We start from the raw sequence: 23145 nt of genomic DNA on the forward strand, positions 1-23145 counted from the left end.
GCCATTACAGAGAGTAATAAAATTAGCTCAATATTTATTCAGCATTCAATTATTCTCTGCTCAATAAACAGAAATAAGTCATGATTTTATTAAAGTATTTAAAAGTAATCTTATAAAAACAAAAATTAGTAAAGTAATTAAATAGTTTGTTAGATAATCATAGTTACAGATAGATGGGTGAATTAGTGAATACCCTCAGATGGCTTTTATATTAATACATTTAGTAACTGAGATAGACCCACAGTAGTTCATTTAAACCATTTAAATACAGGGATATTCTAGATGATGGAATCGTTAGCAAGAAATTGTCATTATATATATGTGTGTGTGTGTGTGTGTACAGATACCTAACATATACAGGTATAAATATATATTTATATGTTATCTGGGTTTATCTATTTATTTTAGAAAGTAATGAAATGAAATTGATTAGTTGACAGAATTTTCTGGAATATTCTAAAATATTTTTCATCATATTGAAATGTTTCAAAATCTTTCTGAACCTTTGGGTCATTTTTATGAATACCAACTATTTCTAAGATATCCCATGAAATAGAACATCCAAGAGATTAATCTGTCTGCCTGCTGTCCAGTAACTTGCTTTTAAAAATTGTTACAGATGGATCTGTACAGATGAGAGATGGCTCAGAGGTTAACAGCCCTGGTGGCCTTTCTAGAGGACAGATTACTTAAAATGAAAGTGTGTGTAGCAATATAAATCATTCTAAGATACACTGTTTCCCATACTGGGAAAAAGACTTAAACACTCTCAGGATACCACTGGCAGGGTTTACCTCCTTCTCCCAGAAGTGATGCAGTAAGAGTTTAATTACAAGGTTTACTAGCCAATCACTGCTTTTGAAAATTCAGATAACTATTATAGGGATAAATTGATTGCTTTTGACAAAATTTCTGCTTCTGGTTCCTGTAAGACCTGGAACATCTTTTGTTATACAGACCAAAAGGTCCTAATCATTTGTATAAGAAATTTTTCATATGGAAAAAGATACAAGTTAGAAATTAGTTTTTATAGTAACTCAGGTCAATTTTCCACACAATTCTGAATTGAAATGTCATTAAGACAGTAAGCATAGTGCTGTAAATGAGAAGGCTGAAATGTAGTTACAACCTCTCTCTCTCTCTCTCTCTCTCTCTCTCTCTCTCTCTCTCTCTCTCTCTCTCTGTCCCAACTGTCACTTCATTTGTAAAATAAGGGGGATACTAACAGGACCTGTCAAAACCTTCATCAGACTGATGCAAAGATCCAATAGAGTAATGTGGGGTTTCTGAAATCACTTTACAGTGCTATTCTACTATTACTAGTGCTACTCTACTATTACTATCTTATAAAGCTGTGGTGGATTGACACCATGTCTCTCTCTCTAAAGTGCCACAGTGACAGCTATGTGTCATCAGGACTCATCACTAAGGAAATCACGATGATTCAAAGGCCCAGCTCCAGTCAGCCAGGGGCTCAGGCCAGCCATCCCAGCTACTCAAGAGGTTGAGGCAAAAGGGTCACAAATTTAAGGTTTGTCTGGCCCATAAAATGTGTACAAAGTCAGTTTGAGTAACTTAGCAAGACTTTATCTCAAAATAAAAAGAAGATTGAGGACACAGCTCAGTGGCAGAGTACTTGTCCAGCATGCACAAAGCCGTGTGTTCATTCTGAAGACTAGGAAAAGCACAATTCCTTTACATGGTACAATGATTGGTTTTAACTCTGAACTAACACAATGTATAGTCACCTGGGAAGAAAATCTCAGTGGGATGTCTAGATCAGGTTGGCCCATGGGCAGCTCTATGGGGAATTGTCTTGATTACATTAACTGGTATGGGAGGACCCAGCCCACAAGGGGTGGCACCATTCCCTAAATTAATCTTCAGGATTAACCTGAAAGAATTCCAACGGATCTGGATTCTTCTTCTAAATTGATTCAAATTCAGCAGGAAACCTCAAAATCAACCTATATTTTGAAGAGTTTCGATATGGGGGAGTGAATGTCCAAAACAGTCGTTCTCAACCTTCTTAATACTGCTGCAACCCTTTAATACAGTTCCTCATGTTGTGGTAACCACCAACCGTAAATTATTTTCATTGCTACTTCATAACTGTACCTTTGTTACATAATATGTGTGTGTGTGTGTGTGTGTGTGTGTGTGTGTGTGTGTGTGTGTGTGTTTTCTAGTGGTTTTAGGTGACCTCTGTGAAAGAGTCATTTGACCTCAAAGGTGTCAAAGGGGTCTTGACCCACAGGTTGAGGGTTCTAAACCATCTACAAGCAGATTTACAAATGAAGGCTAATGGTTGCTGTGGGATGGTCTTTCTGTATTCTGTGAACATGTGTTGCTACCATTGGTTAATAAAGAAGCTGTTTCAGCCTATGGTAAGGCAGGATAAGAGCCAGGCGGGAAATCCAAGAGAGATACAGGGAGAAAAGGGCAGAGTCAGGGCAGACATCAGCCCACAGCCAAAGAAGCAAAGTGCCAGCAGACCAATAATGCCATTGCCATGTGGCAACACATAGATTAATAGATATGGGTTAATTTAAGATGTAATAGCTAGCTAGCAATAAGCCATAGACCAAACAGTTTGTAATTAATAATAAGCTTCTGTGTATTTATTTGGGACCAAGCCGCTGTGGGACACAGGAAAACTTCCAGCTACAAACGATGGCACAGGAAAGGGACAAGCTTACATTCTCTGCTGGACTCTAAAATTCCCACTTTATATATGCTGGTATTTTGGCCCCTTGCTCCTGCACAAACTAAGCCTGATCAAAATCATAGCCAACACAATCAAAAAATTCTGTGAATACATGAAAACCACCTGAAGCATCTTCAAGACATGGATTCTATCAGTGTTGAGCAAAGATTGTTACCATTTTAGGAGTCATCAGAGAAAACTCTTATCTGCAGCCTGAACTGAACATCATTGGAACTGGAATATTTATTTAGATGCCCTTACGTCCACCAAGGGTCTATTTTCTGAGCCTTATCTCTTTGCCATGAAATACAAAGGAGAAGCTTCTGTGGAATTATTCAACATCATTCACATTCCCTCATTAATGATTTTTCTGGTCAAGAAACCCAGATAAGTCACTACCTCCAGGGACTATCAAATCAGTTCAGAAGCTGATGGTGACTACCACCAAGCCTGACAACCAAGGCTGAGTTTGATCCTTGGGACCCAGATGTTGAAAGGAGAGAACCAACTTGGTAATTTGTCTTCCAGCTTCCACACATGCACTGTGGCAAGCAAGCACTGCCTCCCCTTCCCACACAAAATGAATAAATAATGCACAAAATGTAAAAAGATACTGCTTAGAGTGTCTCGGTGCTTCTTCTGTAATTTCACTGACACCAGTCTGGATCTCCCAGCTCTCGGTTTTGTGTGTTGATATACTGAATTGTATTGTGAGGATTTACCTACTCTCTACTCTGTAATTCCACAAATTAAATCGGCTTTTCTTCAGTTATCTGACTTGGCTTCTTTTTTTTTTTTTCTGATTATTTGGCTTTTTAAGACCCATTTGTCTAGAGGGAGAAATCAAAGTATAAATAAAATTAAAGTTCATATTCTTACCAAGAAGACAATGTTAGTGTTTTGGTAGAGTGCCCGTGCCACACAGATCCTTTGCCTCTGACCCCCACTCAGGTTGATGCCCTGGAAAAGAAATACCAGAAACAACAATTTTCATCATTAGTAAGGGATATGGTTGTAAAGATGACCTTTAAAACATAAGTATCTATAAACATTTTTAACATCACTAACAATTCTCTCTAATGCCAATGACTGATGCACGTCAACAGGCCTTTCACACTGACTGAGAGCTCTGCTGCACCAGAGCGTTAATAACCAACACTCTTGGTGAGTGCCAAAGACAAGCAACTCCACATTTTTAATGTTTTGCATTGGCTGTACTTGGACGCAGCCCTCTTTTTACAGAGCTTTTTATTTTATTTTTAATTATGTGTGCATGTGTGTTTCTGTGTGAGGATATGTGCACATGAGTGCAAGATACCTGTGGTCAGAAGAGGGAGTTGGCTCCCTTGGGGCTGTAGTTACAGGAGGTTGTAAGCTGCCTTAGTTGGGTGGTCAGAACTTGGGTCTTCTGCAAGAGAAGCAAATGCTCTTCCCTGCTGAGCCATCTCTCCAGCTCTCAATACATATCGCTTCAATTTGATCTTGTAAGTTATACCATATAGCACTCCACAACAATATTCTTTGACAATGAAATATTAATGATAATTAATAATTAGCATTAACTTAGTACCTAGTATGTACCAGGTTGGTATATGTCACTTTACAATTTTCTTTGCTTTATTTGTCATAGAAGGTCCAATAGATGAAGATTGTTCTCATTTTACACCTGTGGACGCTGTGGCTCAGAGACATGAAGCTACTCACAGTCCACTCTCTTTCACCACCACCTGCTGCTGCAAGTCCTGGGTGGCTAGCACAATATGACATGCACAGTAGCATCTCAATGGTGCATAAAGGACGGTGGTATCAAAGGATGCCTGTCCTTACATTTTGGTGGTTGTCACCGGGACAACGGGCAATTCCTAAGCCCTCAGACTTCATTGTGCTCTTCTGAGGATTAAAGACAAGCAGACAACTTTTCTCTATTTTTGTGCATTGCTTAGTTCAACCACATGCAGCTCACCCTCTCTCCAATTTCAGTCTGGTCTCCAAAGGGTAACAAATCAATATCTGGCTGAAGAGAGCAGGCGTCGGTGACAGCTTTGTACCTTCGGGAGAAATGACATTCAGGGTCTTTTGAAACACAGCTGTTCCCTCAAGTGTATTATATATTCTAACAATAGCCACTCCCCTCCCCTCCTGTCTGTTCCCTCTCTCTCCTTCCCTTCCCCATCCCTCCTTCCTCTCCCTCCCCTCCCCCTCTTTTAGTCCACCCCTTCTCATAGTCTCCCTTCCACTCTCATGTCACATTTATGGGTAAAAGGTTTTATTACTTATTTTAAAGGAAGCTAGGATCCAAAAATATTTAAAAAGTGTGCAATATTTCTCTTTCTGAGTTTGGCTTATTTGACTTAGTAGATCCAGCTGCATCCACTCTCCAGCAAACAATATAATTCTCTTCTTCTATATGAAGAATAAACTCATATAAAGAGATATACAGTCTTCACTCAGTTTGTTTTGAGTCTGTTGATCATTATTTGCACATTGCTCACAATCCCAAGTTCAGTATCTTAGACTGAAACAAAACATGTTCTGAACACGTTAGTGTGACCTCGACTAGAAAAGTATGAGTTTCCATTCATTTCTCTATGAGCAATGATAGTGGTGTGAGGTTACATGTACACTAAATAACTAGATTTTGTTCATTCACAGTATATATCTGAGACATCATTTTGTACGTTAAAAAGTATATCCAAGTTTATTTGTTTGTTAAAATATTTAAAGCTGGCATCTTCGGCACACAACAGAGCTGGGCTTTCTCAGGTGCTGTTCATGGAGATGTGGACTAGGCACTCTTCAACATGAGAAAAACAATAGCCACTCCAAGAGGAGTCCATAAAGGAATGTAGAAATACACCAGGGAGAAAAATGAACAAAATGAAGTTTAAGGAAGATCTGATGGTGAGATGGTTCATGGTATCTGTGAGGGACAGAAAGAGATTGTCCATTGTGGCCAAGCACAGACTAAGTGGCAGTCCTCAAGTATTGTCATGTATGTTAAGAGAGGAGAAGCAGAAGGCAATGGGGACTGATAGTACTCAAATTTAATTAAGAATATAAAGATAGTGCTAGAGCACAGGGGAATTAAAGATAGAGAAGCAAAGGATGCTGGAGAAATTATCAACCATTTATTTACTGTGTGCATGTTCATGTGTGTAGGTGTGTTCGCATGCTCATGTTTGTTCAGGTGCACGTGTGTATGTTCATGTGTGTGCATGTTCATGTGTGTGCAGGTGTGTGTGTGTGTGCATGTTCATGCCCATGTATGTGCAGGTGCATGTGTCTGTGTGCCCATTTGGAAGTCAGGACAACCTCAGGTGTCATTCCTCAGGTACTTTCCACCTTATTTTATTCATTGGCCTAGATCTCAGCACATAAGTTAAGGCTAGCTAGACAATGAGCCTTGGGGGTTATCCTGTCCTGCTTCTCTGGTGCAGGAGCACAGATGCATGCCACCACATCTAGATTTTTTTACATGGGTTCTGGAGATTAAATTCAGGTCCTCAGATTTGCAAAGAAGACATTCTACTACTGACTGAGTATCTCCCTGGCCCTTGACTATTTATTGGTTCTAAAATATTCAAGTCAATCTTGATTCCTTCCTCATCTGCTTCCACTACTACTCTAGAACTTTTTTTTTATCAACCATCCTTTCTTTTACATTTCTACTGTCCATTCCAAGCATATGTCTAAGTGATTCTTCCAAATATCTTCTTTACATGTCTTTGACCCAATTCAGACTGTATCTGCCCAGGTATCTTAACCTCCAAAGTGAACACCACATTTACTTGTAGCCTTTTCCATTTTTATTTTTAGTTGATATTTTATTTATTTATTTTGGGGGTTATTTCTGAGACAGGATCCCATGTAACCAAGCTGGTCTTCAGCTTGCTGTATAGCTGAAGATGCGTTTTAACTCTTGATCCTCCTGCCATCATCTCCCAAGTGTGGAGACTTCAGACATGTCCCATCCCACCCAGCCTGTACCCCTTTCTAAAGCTTGCAGTTCCTTCTTGAAACACAGACAATCCCATTGAATGGGAGTTATCGTCTCCCCAACCTTATTCACCCTTCTGAATCTCCTTTTGTCTGCCTGTTCCCAGACCCCAGAAGACTCAAATAATTTATGTTCTTCTCTCAAGAAGCCACACTCCTGTCTTCTCTCCTTGTCAGCATTCCTCTCCCCTTGCCTAATTCTCTTTAACTTTCAAGATTCCAGCTTTGGATCTTAAGGCCCACCACTATGACGTGGTTCAAGGCACAGGCCATCTTGTATACCTTCTTAGGGAAGGTGGTAGAGAGGTGGTATATTCTAGCTCCCCATAGTCACTAGGGGTCTCCATTACCAAGCTCAAGCTCTGTCCAGTTAACCCTCCTGATTCAGCATACTTGGGCATGTCCCTTTTTACCTACTCATGAACAACCTATACAGTCCCATCCCACTGTTATATACTCTTCAATGATGACCTTTAGTTTGGGGGCATTGCCTCTCAATGAGTGAATTGGTCCAAACTCATGGATCATGAGCAGTTGTTTCAGTTGTAGACTCTGTATGTGCAAATTTACCTCTGTCTGTTGAAAGGACTTCCAAAAGTGATGTTTTCCTCGACCGTAGCATTTAGGAGCCAGGGCTTCTGGGCAGCATAAGCCACAGAATACCTGCTTCTGCTGGGAAAAGGGCAAACACAACAGGGATTACACAGGGTGCCATGCTGAGCACTTCAGTACAACAGGGAAATGAGGGTTGAGAGAATACATCAGACATAGAAGTAGACAACTAAAGGAGAGGAAGGCCAAGGCCGCCGACCTTAGAAGGCGATTATTAAATAAGCCACTTAAATTACAGGGATCAAAATATAATTAAAATGTCATATGATGAGTAACATTTGATTCTTCTCTGCTGATGAAGCATTTAATGTTATAAGCTGCTAAAAGAAAATGTCTTTTCTGAATTGAGATTAAAGGGTTATTAATAACTCACTCTCTTTAGTAGCCATAGATGTTTTGGCTTGTGTTAAACACACTTTATGAAACAGTAGAGTTTTCATAATGACCTTTAAGAAACATGAATTAAAACTAGAATTATGTTGCTTAATTACATAAATATATTTTAAAGTCATAGATAATATATAAATATTTCAAAATGAAGAACGATATCTAGAGGAGTCAATTTCAATGTTGAAATTGCACATTCAAGGTCCATATTTCAAAACATATAAAATATTTTTATGGAGATGATGTGGAGGAGGGATAAATACGCTCAAAATATATGTATGAAATTCTCAAAGAGCCAATAAAAATTTTTAAGAGAAAGACAAAAAATAAATAAAAACTACTAAATTCCTCCTCTCTTTTCTATTTCTTTAGCTTACAAATTTTGTTATATGCTTACCCATTAGACTTTAACTGGCAACCATTACAAAATACATGAGCTGAAGAAACAGAAGGTGAAGGGAACAGGCTGGGGAAGGGAGTGGACCTCCACAGTTAGTTCATGATATGTCAGTTCTAATGACGGGATTCAGTTAACAAGGAGTAAGGTTAAGAGGAAGAAATGAGAAAAGCTAAAGAGTCATTGGGAAGTGCGGCATTGTAGGGCTTCAGAGGACACTAAAGTCTAGTGTGACAGTCATCTTTTAGATGATTACATATGCAGGAAGGCAGTAGTCCCCAAGTCTTGCACATCTGCCTGCCCTTCCCCTTAGTCTGGGGAGGATTTTTTGATTTTGGGGATCAAACCCAGAGCCTCTTTAAGCTTTTGGGTTTGGTTTTGTTTTGTTTTGCTGCATTTTTTGTTTTGTGGGATTATTTTGTTTGGGGGTTTTGTTTGTTTGTTTTTGAATAGCTAAAACACTGGGCTCTCCAACTCAACACCATCTTCAGATATCATTTGACATATAATCAATGCATGTATTAGTTCTTAAGAGTTTTTATTTAATGAGCCCCCACAATCCTTTACTACAGACAGTTTGATTTTCAGATAAACTTAAAAGACATGTGACCCATTGAGACAAAAACAGTTTAAACAATGAGCCATTTGTTTGGCAGATTAATTTTTCTCTTTCTTTTTCTTTTTGGTTTATTGAGACAGGCTATCACTCCAGCCTAGACTCAACTGGAACTCAGTGTATAATATAGAATGGCTTAGAAATCAAGCCTATCCTCCTGTCTCAGGGTTACAGGCATAGGCTTGAAAAATTAATCCTTCAGTAGCCTGGAGAGGTTGTGAACCACTGCTGTTGGAAATATGGTAGGCATTTGAAAAATGACTGTACACCATCAGAATGGAGGGGGAAACTAGGGGCAAGATTAAAGACTGAGGGGGAAAGTTATTCTTATTAAACTTGGGTGAAAATAGAAATAATACCTTCGGGTTGCTTCAAAGGAAGGCTCAGATTCATTGACACTGTAAGTATGGCAAACAACGCTCATTAATGATGAAATGGAACCGTGAAAGGACGAGTGTGCAAATAGGTGTGAGACAAACAAACATCGGAAATATTCTCCCCATTTATTCCAAAGACAAATTAGATAAATTAGTTTCCTCTTTTCTGTCTTCCTCAAGCAGGAAATAATTAATCACTAAGCTTCTGGATGACAGCAGGCCCAGTTCTCTCTCACACAAACTTCTGCCTCATGTAACAGCTTATATTCTGCTCTGGAAACTTGAAAATTTGCCCTAAAACACAGTTGCCTGTGGTTCTGTATGGTCAAATGCTTCCTATCATTAAAATTTGATTTTAATCTATTTAAATTCTTCATGATATCCTGAGACAGGATCAGAAGTGATACCTTGAGAATCTAAACATGGAAGGAGCATAACCCCCAGGTGTTGTCCACCAAGGATCATGTACGTTAAACTGCAACACGACATGACTATAGAGTGATGAGATTCAGGCCAGAGTGGGGTTAGACTGATTCCATGTAGTTATACACTCATTGTGAGGGGGAAATATCACCTGAAGATCATTATTTTGTACTTGAATTTTGAAGGATTTAGGCTCACCTGAATTCTATTCTTTTGAAAGATCTTTATTCAATAGCCCTACACAACTGATCTAATCAAAAAATAAGTATTATTTTACTTCAGACAGTGCTCTATGCCTTTTGTAAGTAAATGTATCTAATTACATTACCTAGTAATAAATTTGTTTTAGAACTTGTAAGAATTAACTCCAGTGTTACACATTGCTAATGACATATGATGACAGATAATAGAAGTAAAGAATCATTAATATGAGACGAATAAAATACCAGACTAAAAAAAATGTCTCTCAACATGTATCCCCTGATTTAAGTAATTCATGAAAAACAGATACTAAAATACTTCATTTCTCATTTTAGACGCCAAAATATTTGAACTTAATGTTTTAGTGGTAACATTACTTAAGTCATATATGAAAGAAAAGTAGATGCATTGGAAGTTAGTGGGCTTGTTTGTGTATTGTTTATCCAGATGGAAATCCCCATCATACAACTGGATATGTCAATCCAGACTGGAGACCTTAGAAACCATCAACGTGTCCAAATAATGATCGATTATATTCCCACTATATTAAAAATTAACTAAAATATTTATTGGAGCCGGGGAGATAACTCAGTGGGAAAAGTCCTGGCAGCCAAGCCTGACTGGCCTGAGTTCAAGCCCTGGGACCCATGTGGTAGAAGGAGAGGATCCTTTAAGTTGCTCTCTGAACTCCACACTGTGCTGAAGCATATGCATCTCCCACACTAAATAATTAAACTTAATACATAGTTTTGGTCTCCTCCTGGTACTGAGACTACTAGAGACACCAGGAGAATGAAGGTTCTATGCTTTCTGCACGGTGCTGCACTGTTGCCAGAGCATGATAAATGGTAAGCACCAAGATGAGCAGACAATCTCCATGGAAACACATTTCTGGGCATGGCTTTGAAAACATGTTCAGAGAATTTTAACAGGAGGCAAGACCCACTCTGAATTCGGGTGGCACCATCCCACTGGCTGAGATCTTGGGCTGGAAAAAAGGAGAAAGAATTGAATACCAGCACTCATGCCTCTCCACCTCCTGAGTGCATAGGCAGCGTCATCAGCTGCCTCCTGCTCCTGCAGCCCTGCCTTCCCAGTCATGAGGGACTGCACTCTTGAAATCTGAGGGAAAAAAAACCTTCCTTCTGTAAGCTGCTTTTTGTCAGGTATTTTCTCACAGCTGTAGACAAAGTAATTAATTAATGGGATTAGTGATGCCACAGGGAAGATGAAGAATGGGCCACACTAAGAAAATGCCAGGAGAACTTGAGGCTGGAGAAAGTGCATAGCAGACGCCCATGCATTACATTGCCCAGACAAAGAACAGGTAAATCCCATCTGCCAGAAACATGGCATAGCAGTGGGTATAAGACCCACAAAGAGAAGGAGATGCAAATTTAGATAGTAAAGGGCTCATAAACCACTGTGTAGGTTCCCACAGAACCGTCATAAACTTTACTTGAGAGACAGGTTCATTTGAGAAGCTGCACTTTAGTGGAACCCAGGAACTGCAGGATCAGGAGCGAGGAGACACAGAGGCCTCTGGGGGCTGTCAGAACAGTGAGGGCAATGCCCTTAGGAGAGTTGTGCTGAGCAGATGAAGAGAGCGTCCAGCTGCCCGGGCTGGCAGGGCTGGTGAGAGGGGAAGATGGACGAGCAAGAGACGCTGAGCACAGGAGGGCAAGCGCCTGTGATGGGGACAAGAGAGACTGTAGCATCAAATGCACTCGATTTGAGGTGCCTGGGGAATTTCCGAATGACCTTGGCCATGAAGCAGAGTTCCAAGTTCAAGGGAGACCAGGAAGGAAATGAAGACTTTGGAATGGTTTCCTGTCTTGACACGTGTGTTAGATAACAAAATTCCAGTTTCTATTCCCTTATTACTTACAAAAAAGATCAGTAAATAGTTCCAACAATCTTAATTTGTTTATAAGAGAACAAAAGACTAGGAGCAGAGAGTGAAAATTGAAGTCTTGGGAAGCTGTGTGATGATCTGGTAAACACAGAAGCAGAAGACAGAGGAAGGCAGTATTCCAGAAAACATCACCGCTGAGCAAACTGACTGAGGAAAAGAAATCTATGGGATGGACAAAGACAAGAGGCTTGTGTTTTTCGAATCTTAGATGGTCTTTTAATTAAAAAAAAAAAAAAAAAAAAAAAAAAAAAAAAAACAGAGCCAGATATCAGGGTGAAAGTTGAAAGATCACAGAAGCAGAGCAAACCACAGCCACACTCACTTTGCCAACTCCTCAGCCAATCCTGTTTCCACGAATCCTCAGACTGAAAGCCTCTCAATCCTCACCCGAGGTCTCAGCTGAACTGCTTTAGTTCCTGTTTCCTCACACCTTATCTACCTTTCTCTGCCCTGCAGTCACTTCCTGGGATTAAAGGTGTGTGCTTCCCAGTACTGGGATTTAAGGTGTGTGCCATCACTGCCTGGCTCTGTTTCCAGTGTGGCCTTGAACTCACAGAGATCCAGACGGATCTCTGCCTCCCGAGTGATAGGATTAAGGGTGTGTGCCACCACTGCCTGACCTCTATGTCTAATCCAGTGGCTGGCTCTGTCCTCTGATCCTCAGGCAAGCTTTATTAGGGTACACAATACATCACCACAGGCTTGGGGGTTTTTTTGTTTTTGTTTTTTTTTTTTGTTTTTTTTGTTTTTTGTTTTGGCTGCTTTCTAAGATGAGGTCTCATTATATAGCCCCAGGCTAGCCTCAAAGTCATGATCCTCCTTCCTCATCATCCTACAAACTGAGATTACAGACACTTGCCACTGTGCCTTACTACATTGATAATGGGAGAACCACACTGTAAGTTTTGCTAGAAACTAAACAAGGAAGTCATCTGAGTATGAAAAGTATTAGTAACAGCATCAGGTGACCAGGAGGCAAAGTCAGGTCATGTCTACAATGTGTCCCATGAAATTAAGGACACCATGGTTTAAAATTAATTACTTTATTTGTGTGTGGACACACATATGCCATGGTACAAAATATATAACAATATGTCCAGAAGTTATTATGTAAACTAATTTCATTCTTGACTTCTTTATCACCATTTTCCAGCAATATACATTTTAATGCAATAAGATGGAAAATACACAGTCTATATTCTTGAGAATGTAAGTAAACAACTACATTTAGATTATAAAATGTATTTCTATATTGTCATGCTGTTTATTTTATTAAGCAAATTATAATAATCATGAATGGTAATGCTCAGAGTAAGATGGAATCAACTGGAGAGCAGGTGCAGAAAATTAACGAACACAGAGAAGACCAGATTAGAACTCCCTGGAGGCAGGAGAAGGGGACTTCTAGATTTTCCTGTCACTATCTCACATTCTTACAAATTTTGGTGAAACAATGTTAAATGAAAACCAAGTAATTTGATTATGATGGCAACTGTTGCATCACATAACACAATCCGGAGGAATCTGCTTCTCCCTCCAGAGCCAAGGATGACGGAGGGAAGGCAGACACTGCTTAGTGTCTAACTGCAGTGATCGGCACCAAACTGAGCAGTCATGATTTCCTGAGCTATCCTCTCAACATGAGCAAACCATTTCATGGCTACTGCCTTCTAGATTTTTCCAACACAAATAAAGTAGACACTCAACTTTTCTCAGCTTCCTTCTTTTGCCAATGACACTACAAACAGGAGTCCTAGGCCAAATTTCACAGCCAAGCATTTCTTTCTCCTAGCGTTTCAAGGGCCCAGAAACAATCTTTAGTCCCTCAGAGACATCTGTGTACATGAACAGCTGGCTACACACAGTGGAACTTGTGATCACGAGTTCAAAACTGGACCCTTCACAGCAAGGCTGCTCAACTCTAGCACAACTACTAGCGAGCGCTAGGGCGACTTGCCGTTGTGAGCTTCGTGGTGCATCTCAGGTTGCTTAGCAGATATCTCTGCTCTCTACCAACCAGAACAGCAGCAACATAGCTCTCAAACACGTCTCCGTACATTGCTAAGTTCCTGGGGGAAGAATCACACCTAGATATGAACTCCTAGACAACACTCTTATTTATTTGCTTATTAATGTATGTATGTATGTATGTATGTATATATATATTTGACAAAAAGTTACAACTAGTTCCTTCATACACTGCCCATGAGGAATCAACTAGGTAGACCAAACTAAATAAACTTAGTTTGCTCTTCAGTACTCAGTCCTGTACTAGTGTAGCCCCATATCACTCTATTACCTCAACCTGTTCACAGACCCTGCCCCCCGCATCACTGAGTTAGTGACCTCTCTTAGTGTTAATTGAGGTGTTTGCTCTTGGCAAACATCTCTTTTAGTGTCTTAGCACTTGAAGAAGCACCAGGTTGGGCAACTTCCTCTTCACGTCTTTGTGAGCTACACAGCGCACTAGGCTGTCCTACCCATGTGTTCCTCAATACCTCTGATGTCTGGCTTATATTAAATGGGAAGAAAAAGTGTTGCTTCTCAGCCTCTTCTGAAGACTTTAGAAAAGATCACTTGATATTTGTTTCCTGAACATCAAACCCTTGATGATCTGTTTGCATTTAAGCTTTATAGGTAGTATAAACTTTCTATAACTTACTTTATTACAGAATAAATTTTGTAATTTCTTTGAGTATTCCCTATTTAAATCCAAAAATTTGTCTTTACCACCCCAACCTCTTAACTTAGCATGTACTAGTTTTCACTACCATTAACTATGGCAGTGAGTTGCTTTATAATCCAGTGGTTTTTATATTTCTGTGATTTTTATTTTTATATATTTGCATAGTTCAGAAATTCTATGGCCCAGGAAATGGAGACCCATTGTTCTAGTTTTCTCTTGGAAGATTTTTAGCTGTGTGACAGAACAGAAACCTGTTAAAAGCACTGTCCTAGATAGAGTGAACTGTCACCTTGACACAGCCTAGAGTCACCTGAGAAAAGAATTCTCTCAGTTAAGGGATTATCCTGATCAGTTTCACCTATGGGCATGTCTATGGGGAAGTGTCTTCACTGCTAATTAATATACAGAGACCCAGTCCACTGTGGGTGGCCCCATCCCCTAGATGGGTAACACTGGGTTGTACAGGAGAGCTGGCTAAGTGTGAGCTAGGTGCACCAGCAAGCAGCATTCCTCTGTGGTTTCTACTACAAGTCCCTCCTCGATTGCCTGCCCTGACTTCCCTCAGTGATGGACAGTGACTTGGTCGTGTAAGCCAAACAGAACCCGTCTCTCCCCGAGCTGCTTTTGGTCTGAGTGTTCACATAGCCACAGAAAGGAAACTATAACAGGAATACTTACTTGCTCCAGTAAACTTTCCCTTCCAGGGTCTGCATCTCACCGAGGATGGCGAGGAGAAGAGATGATTTCCCACACCCCACTTGGCCCACAATCATGGTTAACTGACCTAGAGAAACAAAGCAGAGGATACAAAGATGAGAAAGATTTCACATAGCTAAATGAAACAGAAACCCAGCTGTGGTGGGCATGTGGGGACTCTCGGCACCAGGAAGACAGACAGCTAGGAAGATCAGTGCAAGCACAAGCCCAGCCTGGTCTACACTGGAAGTTCCAAACCAACAAGAAACACAAAGCGAGACCCTGTCTCAAACACTAAAAGAAAAAAAAAATCACCAAAATAAATTTTTAAAAAAAAGATGAAATTCCAACACATTTAGAGAGGCCTCGTGTTTCGACCTCTAGTCCAGTTTGACTCCAGGCAGTGAAGTAAACAGCTCCTTCCCCTGTCTTTTTGCAAAGGGAAAGAAAAAGTAAAACCTATGGGTCTTGACTTATTACTTGAAAGATCTCCTGTGGGCTAGGTTGCCTTCAAACTTTCTATGAGTTTCTGACCCTTCTGCCTCTGCCAACCGAGCTACATCGCAGACCGTGCTCTAGTGTTTTTAAATGGAAAAGAGCTGATATGACTAAAGAATAAAAGAACCAACTTCTTAACCTATCAATATTATCTTTAACTTCATTGTTGAATTCACACAGTAAAAGGGCGATTGTGACAAAAGGTAGTTGAGATGAAGTGATCTGGATGCTGTTAGGACTCTAGTTCCTCACTTTGACCTCCAGGTATGAGAGAAAATGTCCAAGCTACTGACCATTACACCAGATTGAGCAAATATTTTTATTCAGTCAAATATTTGAAATAAAATTATTATAACCATCCCTACATAGCTTGTGCTTGGGGTGCTGTTATAAATGCTATTGTTTTGTTAATTTCCTTCTTGGACAATTTGTTGCTAGCACCTCAAAACACAGAAATGAAACTTAACCAAGGAAGAAGAGCTTCACACTAAAAATGGTGATGAAATGCATGCAGAAAAGAGAAGAAGATGGAAATAACCCCAGGCTTATGTGATTGACAAACTAATGTTATGAAAATGCCTGTGCTTCCCAACATAATCTACAGATTGAATGCAAATTTCTTCAGCATCCCATGCCCAAAATATATTACAAATAATACATTGCAAAGCCTCCGTGATCTGTGTGGTAATGACACATTGGGGAATGGAATAGAGAGCTGAGAACTAACCCCTGTGTCACCTAATCTGCCATAAGCCCTTCAGGATCACATAGTGGGGAAGAAGCAAGTGGTGATGGGAAAACCGATGTCTGCTTGCAAAAGAATGGGATTTGACTGTTCGATTCTACACTAAGGTCATCTCACAGTGATGCAAAGACCTGATAGAGTGGAAGCTTCAAAACCTTCCAAGAAAGTACAGGGAAAGAACTTCTCCACATTGGCCTTGGCAATGAATTTTTAGATTTCAAATGAAAACAAAACAAAGCATAGCAAAATGAAAATACCTCAAAATATAAAGGGTCCAACAAAGGAAACAGTGAACAGAGAGAAAATGACAGAAAATGCTCACAAACCTTCTACCTGATGAAGTATTAACATTTAAAATTCACAAGAATTCCCTACAAGTCAATAGCAGAAAAATAGAATGTGAGCGTTCAGTACAAAAAAAGTATGAAGGTTACTTAACTATTAAAAACAGAATGACCGTATGTATCAGTAAACTTGTCTCTCAGTGTCTGTACGAAATAATTAAAATTCAGATAGTAAAAGATGTCTGTGCTCCCACATTCACTGAAGCATTTTTCACAATATCAAAGCAGATAGAAACAATCCAATGTCTACTGACAGGGTAAGAAAACATGCTACATACATGTAATAAAATGTTCATCTACAAAAGAAGGAAGTTCTACTGTTTTCAACAATATAGCAGAATCTTGAGGGATTATGCTAAGTAAAGTAGGACAGACAAAGAAGAAAAATACAAAGAAGAAAAAACTCATGAGTGATGAATATGAGTTACAACAGTCAAACTCACAGAAGAAGAAATGGCAAGGGTGGTTACCAGTAAACAGAGGAAGGGGACTGTGGGGTATTGTTTAACGGATATAAATTTTCCAAAAATGCTTCAATACCTGCTCAACATAATATCTAAGTAACTCTAATATGTGGCAGGATAGCTCATGGTATGCTCTTCCCACAAAAGTTTATAAAGTAAAAGAATAATAAAAGGAAGTGGCTTTCGGATGCAGCTATATATTAAGTTCTTGATTGTCATGGCATCAGAGACCTACACTAGGCCCAAATTCTCGAAGTAGGAAGAAAGACTTTAAGAGCCGTAGGTGCTGGATGACTTCAAGGAGTTGGTGTTTTCCAGACAGGGCAGTGGTACATACGAAACCACAGCGGTTAAGGAAGCATGCACAAGAACTGTGTAAGCGCAAACCAGACAAAATCCCAGCATGTGGTGGGGAAGTAGACATGAGATCCCACCAACACATGGTACTGAGCAGAGATAAGAGCCACATGGCGAATATAGATTAATACAAATGGGTTAATTTAAGTTTTAAGAGCTACTTAAGGAACAAGCCTAAGCTGAGGCCAAGAATTCATAATGAATAAGAAGTCTCCGCGTCATTATTTGGGAGCTGGCAGTCCAAAGCAAGCCTGCCTACAATGAAATACTAAAGAGATACAGCCATTGTAGACTGGCTGCGCCTCAATAAGACTTAAAGGCAAGAAAATTAATGCGCAAATAAAATGACCAGATGGGTGATCCTGAAGTATTTGCAAGTGCCATCTGTTGTGGGATATTTAAGCAAACTGTGTAGAGATGTGTCACTGTTATACCTTACCTGTCTAAGGCACTTGATTGGTTAAAAAAAAAAGCTGAATGGCCAATAGCTAGGCAGGAGAGGTGAGGCGGGACCTCCAAGCAGAAAGAGGAACTCGAGGTTAGAAACTAGTGCCACAAGAGATGCCAGTGAGATACGAGGGAGTAGGACATAGAGGACGGAGGAGAGGTAAAGGGCCATGTGGTAGAATGTGGATTAATGTGAATGGGTTAATTTAAGTTATAGGAGCTAGCTGGGAACGAGCCTAAGATAAAGGCCAAGCTTTCATAATTAATAATGTCTCCATGTCATTATTTTGGGGTTGGCAGTCCAAAGAAAGTCCAACTACAGCTATCAGTATTTTTCCAGGCCTCAGATGTTTTCACACATAGCCTTTCTTTAAAGTTGTTCTCACCAGGCGGCGGTGGCGCACGCCTTCAATCCCAGCACTTGGGAGGCAGAGGCAGGTGGATCTCTGTGCACTTGAGGCCAGCCTTCGCTACAGAGTGAGTTCCAGGAAAGATGCCAAAGCTACACAGAGAAACTTTGTCTCAAAAAACCAAAAAATAAATAAAAAAATAAAGTTTCTCTTGAACACAATGAGAAACCAACAATCCCACTTCCTTAAGCACCTCAAATCACTGAGTGAACAGTAAATAACTTTATCCAAAGACACAGATTTTCAAATGACAGTCCAGTTTTATAATTTCTAGTTCATAGTGATATAGTTGTCTCATGAGAAACCTAGTACATACAAGTAATATAAACTTATGGCTGTATCTTTTTAAACTCCTTTAACAAGCAGGCGAGATAGGAGATAGATCAACGGTTAAGATTAAGGGGACCAGAGTTCAGATTCCCAAAACCAAAGTAAGTTCAGTTAGCCCTAGAAATGGAGGCAGGACATTCCCAGAGCAAGATGATGGAGACAGGACATTCCCAGAGCAAGATGATGGAGACAGGACATTCCCAGAGCAAGCTGGCAAGCTAGACAAGCTATATCACTGAGCTCTGGGTTTAACTGAGAGATCCTACTTCACTGAATAAGGTGGAAGATTAATTGAAGAAGATTCTGAACCTCAATTTTGAGTCTCCACATATATGAACTCAACCCCCACCCCACCCCACACACTCACACAATGCAACAATGTATGCACACATTCACACCATACACACACATACACACATGAAATGGAAATTAAATAAATGTAAAGCCTCCCCCTTCACTTTTTGTTAGGCTCAATTATCTTGGAAAAATACAAAAATGCTTATGCAATGAGTCTTACCTGTTGGAATTCGAATGTCAATATTGGATAATGTAGCTAAACCACTGCCCCATGAAAAGTATCCATTTGTCACCTAGAAAATAAGAATATAGGAATTAAGTTGATGTGCTGTACTAGTGGAAAACTAAAGGACAGCCGCTTTCCAGTGGTTACAACTGTAACACAAGTTACAGCACACGGCAGCAGTCCAATCTGAGTTCTACGTGTTTAGTGGTATAAATGAGAAACAAGGAATCGAGGCTAGAGAGAGGGCTCAGCCATTCAGAGCACTTGCTGCTCTCATACAGCTCATGTGTTCAGTTCCCAGCGCCCACATCACTTGGCTCACAACCAACTCTAACTCCAGCTCCAGGACATCCATCCAATGCCCTCCTCTTGTCTCTGCTAGCACTTATACACATGTGGTACATATGAACTCACACAGGGATACATGGGCACATACAAATAATAAACAAGTAAATACATACTTCTTTAAACTGAAAAAATTATATTAACCTGTCATGTACTAGAAAAGGAAAGCGTGCTGATGTCACCAGTGAAAGTGAGGACATGACAAAGAGGTCTCTGGTGACAGGTATGAGAAGTGACTGAGGATGCCACAGTGTCATCTGAGCATAAGAAGAAAAATTAGGGTCTGAAACCACCAGACAAGAGCCTGGAACATGTACAGTCACTCCTAAACAAGCAGCTGCATGATTTCCATAGGCCAGGCATTGAATCTCACTGCCTTGGCCTGGCCTGGGAAGTACAGATGACCTGGAGAAGAGATTTCTAAAAGGGAAATGTTCTAGGACTCTGATACTACCATGTCCAGGAGCCTCTCTTCTGGAACCTGCTCATCATTGGCCTCTCCCTGGGATTTGTCCCAGCCATCAGTTCCCAGATGTGCCCCCAAAGCTGCTATTTCTACATGAGTTCTGCCTAAGCACAAAAGGCTGGGGAAAGTATAAAGCCAAGTTTGAAACTATATCAAAAGCACTGTGGGGCAGGATAAGCTAAGGGAAACTGTATGGTACATGTATTTATGTTGGGTACCAATTTCTTCCCAGTTGAAATATTCTATCCTGAGAGGAAGCTTATCAAGACTCAGGAATTTCAAAGGGAAGGCTCCTTGAGACTCAGGCAATAAACAACTCACAAGTATCAAGAAGTATCTGAAACTTACAAGATTCACACCGCCTATCAATCCCTAATAATATACAACCAGTAAAGACTAAGGAGGTGACTCTCTGACCTGTCAAGTTCCCTACAATTTGTGCTGAGATCCTGGGTTCCAACTTCCCTGAGTCATCATGCATTCTGGAGTGGATGTAGCAGCTTTGTGCCATCTGTGGTCCTGTAGGTAACCCCTGACCCATATTCCTGTAAGTAACCCCAATAGATTCAGTGGTTCACCAAGCTGAACTCTAATGGTGCTGTTACATTACTCTGTCATGAGTTTCCTATCTTTGGTGAGTAGATGTTCATTCACATCTCTCTAGGAGTAGTACTGTGCAACAACTAACTTCTTGTTTTCCTTTAAAAATGGAATTATAAAATACTGGTATTTTCTGTGAATCAGTTTATATGTGAGTACTAGAGGAATGAGTTGAATACTAGATTCTGGTAGATTTGAAAGAAATGTTCTTTTCTGGGTACCAGGCTGAAACTGAACCTGTGGTCAAGAAGTGAAGAAAAGAATTATAAACTCACTGGCATATGCTTTAAAAACTGTCAGGGCTGTGATCCCAGTAAAGAGACCCGGAAGACACATTTGGGACACTTTTGCAGACGTCATCCTAGAATGTAACATAAACCCTTCCACTTACGTAAGATCGTAAGAGATGAACTAACCTTGATCGCAATATCCTCTGTCTCTGCTGGCCGAAGACGGCGAGATTGCTCGTAGCTGTCCAGGTGGTATCTTCCAGGCTGCTTCCTGTTTATTGGTTTTGATTGCTGTGTTCCAAATAGAAAAGGACAGACGTTGAAGCCTTATAAAAACACTGAGATTTTCACCAAACGTTCGCTCACATGGCTATTTCACTTCAATTCCAAGAAAAACAAGCTAGAGAATGTCAAGTTTTAGTCTTTCCTGGGGCTTTTCCACAAGAGCAAACGGTGAGAAAAATATCTAGTTAAAACTTTAACGCTAATTAACTGACCTCTTGGGAAAATGGAAAGAGAAAGATATAGTACTTGGAAATGATGGTGGGCAGAGTGCTGATCCCTGGAGCTTGTTGGCATCAGCCTAGCCCAGGAAACCTGAGCCCCGGGTTCAGTGAGAGCCCTTGCCTCAAAGAATAGGCAGAGGGTGAGAGAGGATATGGATACCCTCACCAAGCCTCTCTGTGTGCATAGGCTTGTGAGCCCACCTACACACACACACACACACACACACACACACACACACCACTCAGACACAAATATACACAAATAAATAAACATTTTTTAAACCCCGTTTACTATAAACAGGCTGACTAGATTGACCCTGAACAAATTGCAGTCCGTTTGGGAGAGCCATCAGACTTAAAAACAAACATTCCAGGAGGATATTAATGATCACTTTTGGGAATCATGAGAAGTTGACATGTGCACATAAATCAGACTGAGCTAGAACACACCCAGGAATCTATTGTGGACTATCAAAAGAAAAAGACCCAGAACTTTTTGCTACACAAAGATGGACAGTGCTTCACCAGGAGATCCACAGGTGCTATACTGTGATCTACCTCAAATGCAGTACAGTTCTTCATCAGCAGACAGACCTATCCACTACAAGGAAACCACAACAGTAAGGGGAGGAGCGTGTCTTTGCCTGTAAAATACTTGTAAGCAGACCTGTGTTCAATAAACCAAAACCCTAATTTAAAAAGAAAAAAGAGCTGGATATGCTGGCAGGACGTGCAGGCTCAGCACTGAAGACGTGGAGAGAGGACAGCTCAACTCACAGGAAGCGCTTCAGGCCAGGGAGGGACTCTTGAAAAACAAGGTAGATGACACCCAAGGAATGACAGCCAAGGTTGTCCTCTGGTCTCTACACACAGGAGTTCACACACACACACACACACACACACACACACACACACGAAGAGAAACATGCACACACATACATATGTACCTACATACACACACAAGGGCCTGGAGAAATGGCTCAATGGCTAAGAGCACTGACTGCTCTTCTAGAGGACTTGGGTTCAGCTCCTAGCACCCTCATAGAGGTCACAACTGTGCCTCCTGTCCTCTTCTGGCTTATATGGGTACTGCACACATGTGCTGAATAGACATACATGTAGGTAAAACACCCATACACATTGAAAAGATTTTTAAAAATTTTAGAGTGAAAAAGCTCAATTTTTTTCTACAAATTTAACAATAAAGTAGTTCTCCATAAATAATTATATCTCTTATTGAAATATCTTGTAAAGATGATTGGGTTTAAAATGTAACGGTTTAAAACTGTTAATTTGCCTAGAAAAGCAAATGATTCTAGAAGCATGAAACTTTTAAAAATATTTCTGTCTGAAATTTCAGATTTAATATTTAAAAAATAGATAACTTCTGTGAGAACTAACAATGTCTGAAAATAACCAGTGATTTAATCCATCAACCATCAAACAGAACAATGCCAAGTCTTCATGAGAGCAACACAAACCAAAACCTCAGTATGAGAACAGATATCAGAGGAACAGCAGAGGTCAGGCCATCTAGGAAACACACACACACACATACACACACACACACACACACACACACACACACACACACACACACACTTGGGTGGGTGAAAAGAAAAGGGGGTGGGTGATGAAATGTTATATCTGCCCTCCCCACAGCCCTCACAGATAACACTGGAAGCACAGTGCACGGAACATTCTCAAATTACCACAACTCTTTAGGGTGGATGTACTTTGCATGCTAAGTAGATTTGTACCTATATCCTAGCATCACCATCTTCTAGAGTCATGGCTACTGTGGTAGTGCTGCCCCAGAGGCTCAGAAGAATGACGTCATGCTCTTTGTGGGACCAAGGCAATGATG

At 40.3% G+C, this 23145-nt stretch overlaps 1 protein-coding gene across 2 annotated transcripts in view; it reads right to left on the reverse strand.

Annotated features, from left to right (window-relative positions):
- The window catches only part of Abcc9 (ATP binding cassette subfamily C member 9), a 111227-nt gene that overhangs the window by 41470 nt on the left and 46612 nt on the right, over positions 1-23145 (reverse strand). Inside the window, exons 16-22 of one of the 2 annotated variants that reach the window (XM_059258759.1) lie at positions 20959-21063; positions 19126-19198; positions 14996-15101; positions 9075-9113; positions 7274-7375; positions 4671-4755; positions 3587-3667 (exon numbers count right to left, since the gene is read on the reverse strand). In XM_059258759.1, coding sequence (XP_059114742.1) covers positions 3587-3667; positions 4671-4755; positions 7274-7375; positions 9075-9113; positions 14996-15101; positions 19126-19198; positions 20959-21063 — 591 coding nt within the window. The remainder of the gene's footprint in view (positions 1-3586; positions 3668-4670; positions 4756-7273; positions 7376-9074; positions 9114-14995; positions 15102-19125; positions 19199-20958; positions 21064-23145) is intronic. The other variant, XM_059258760.1, reaches the window with a different exon arrangement.

Source organism: Peromyscus eremicus, chromosome 3, assembly GCF_949786415.1.
Source record: "Peromyscus eremicus chromosome 3, PerEre_H2_v1, whole genome shotgun sequence".
Classification (NCBI taxonomy): domain Eukaryota; kingdom Metazoa; phylum Chordata; class Mammalia; order Rodentia; family Cricetidae; genus Peromyscus; species Peromyscus eremicus.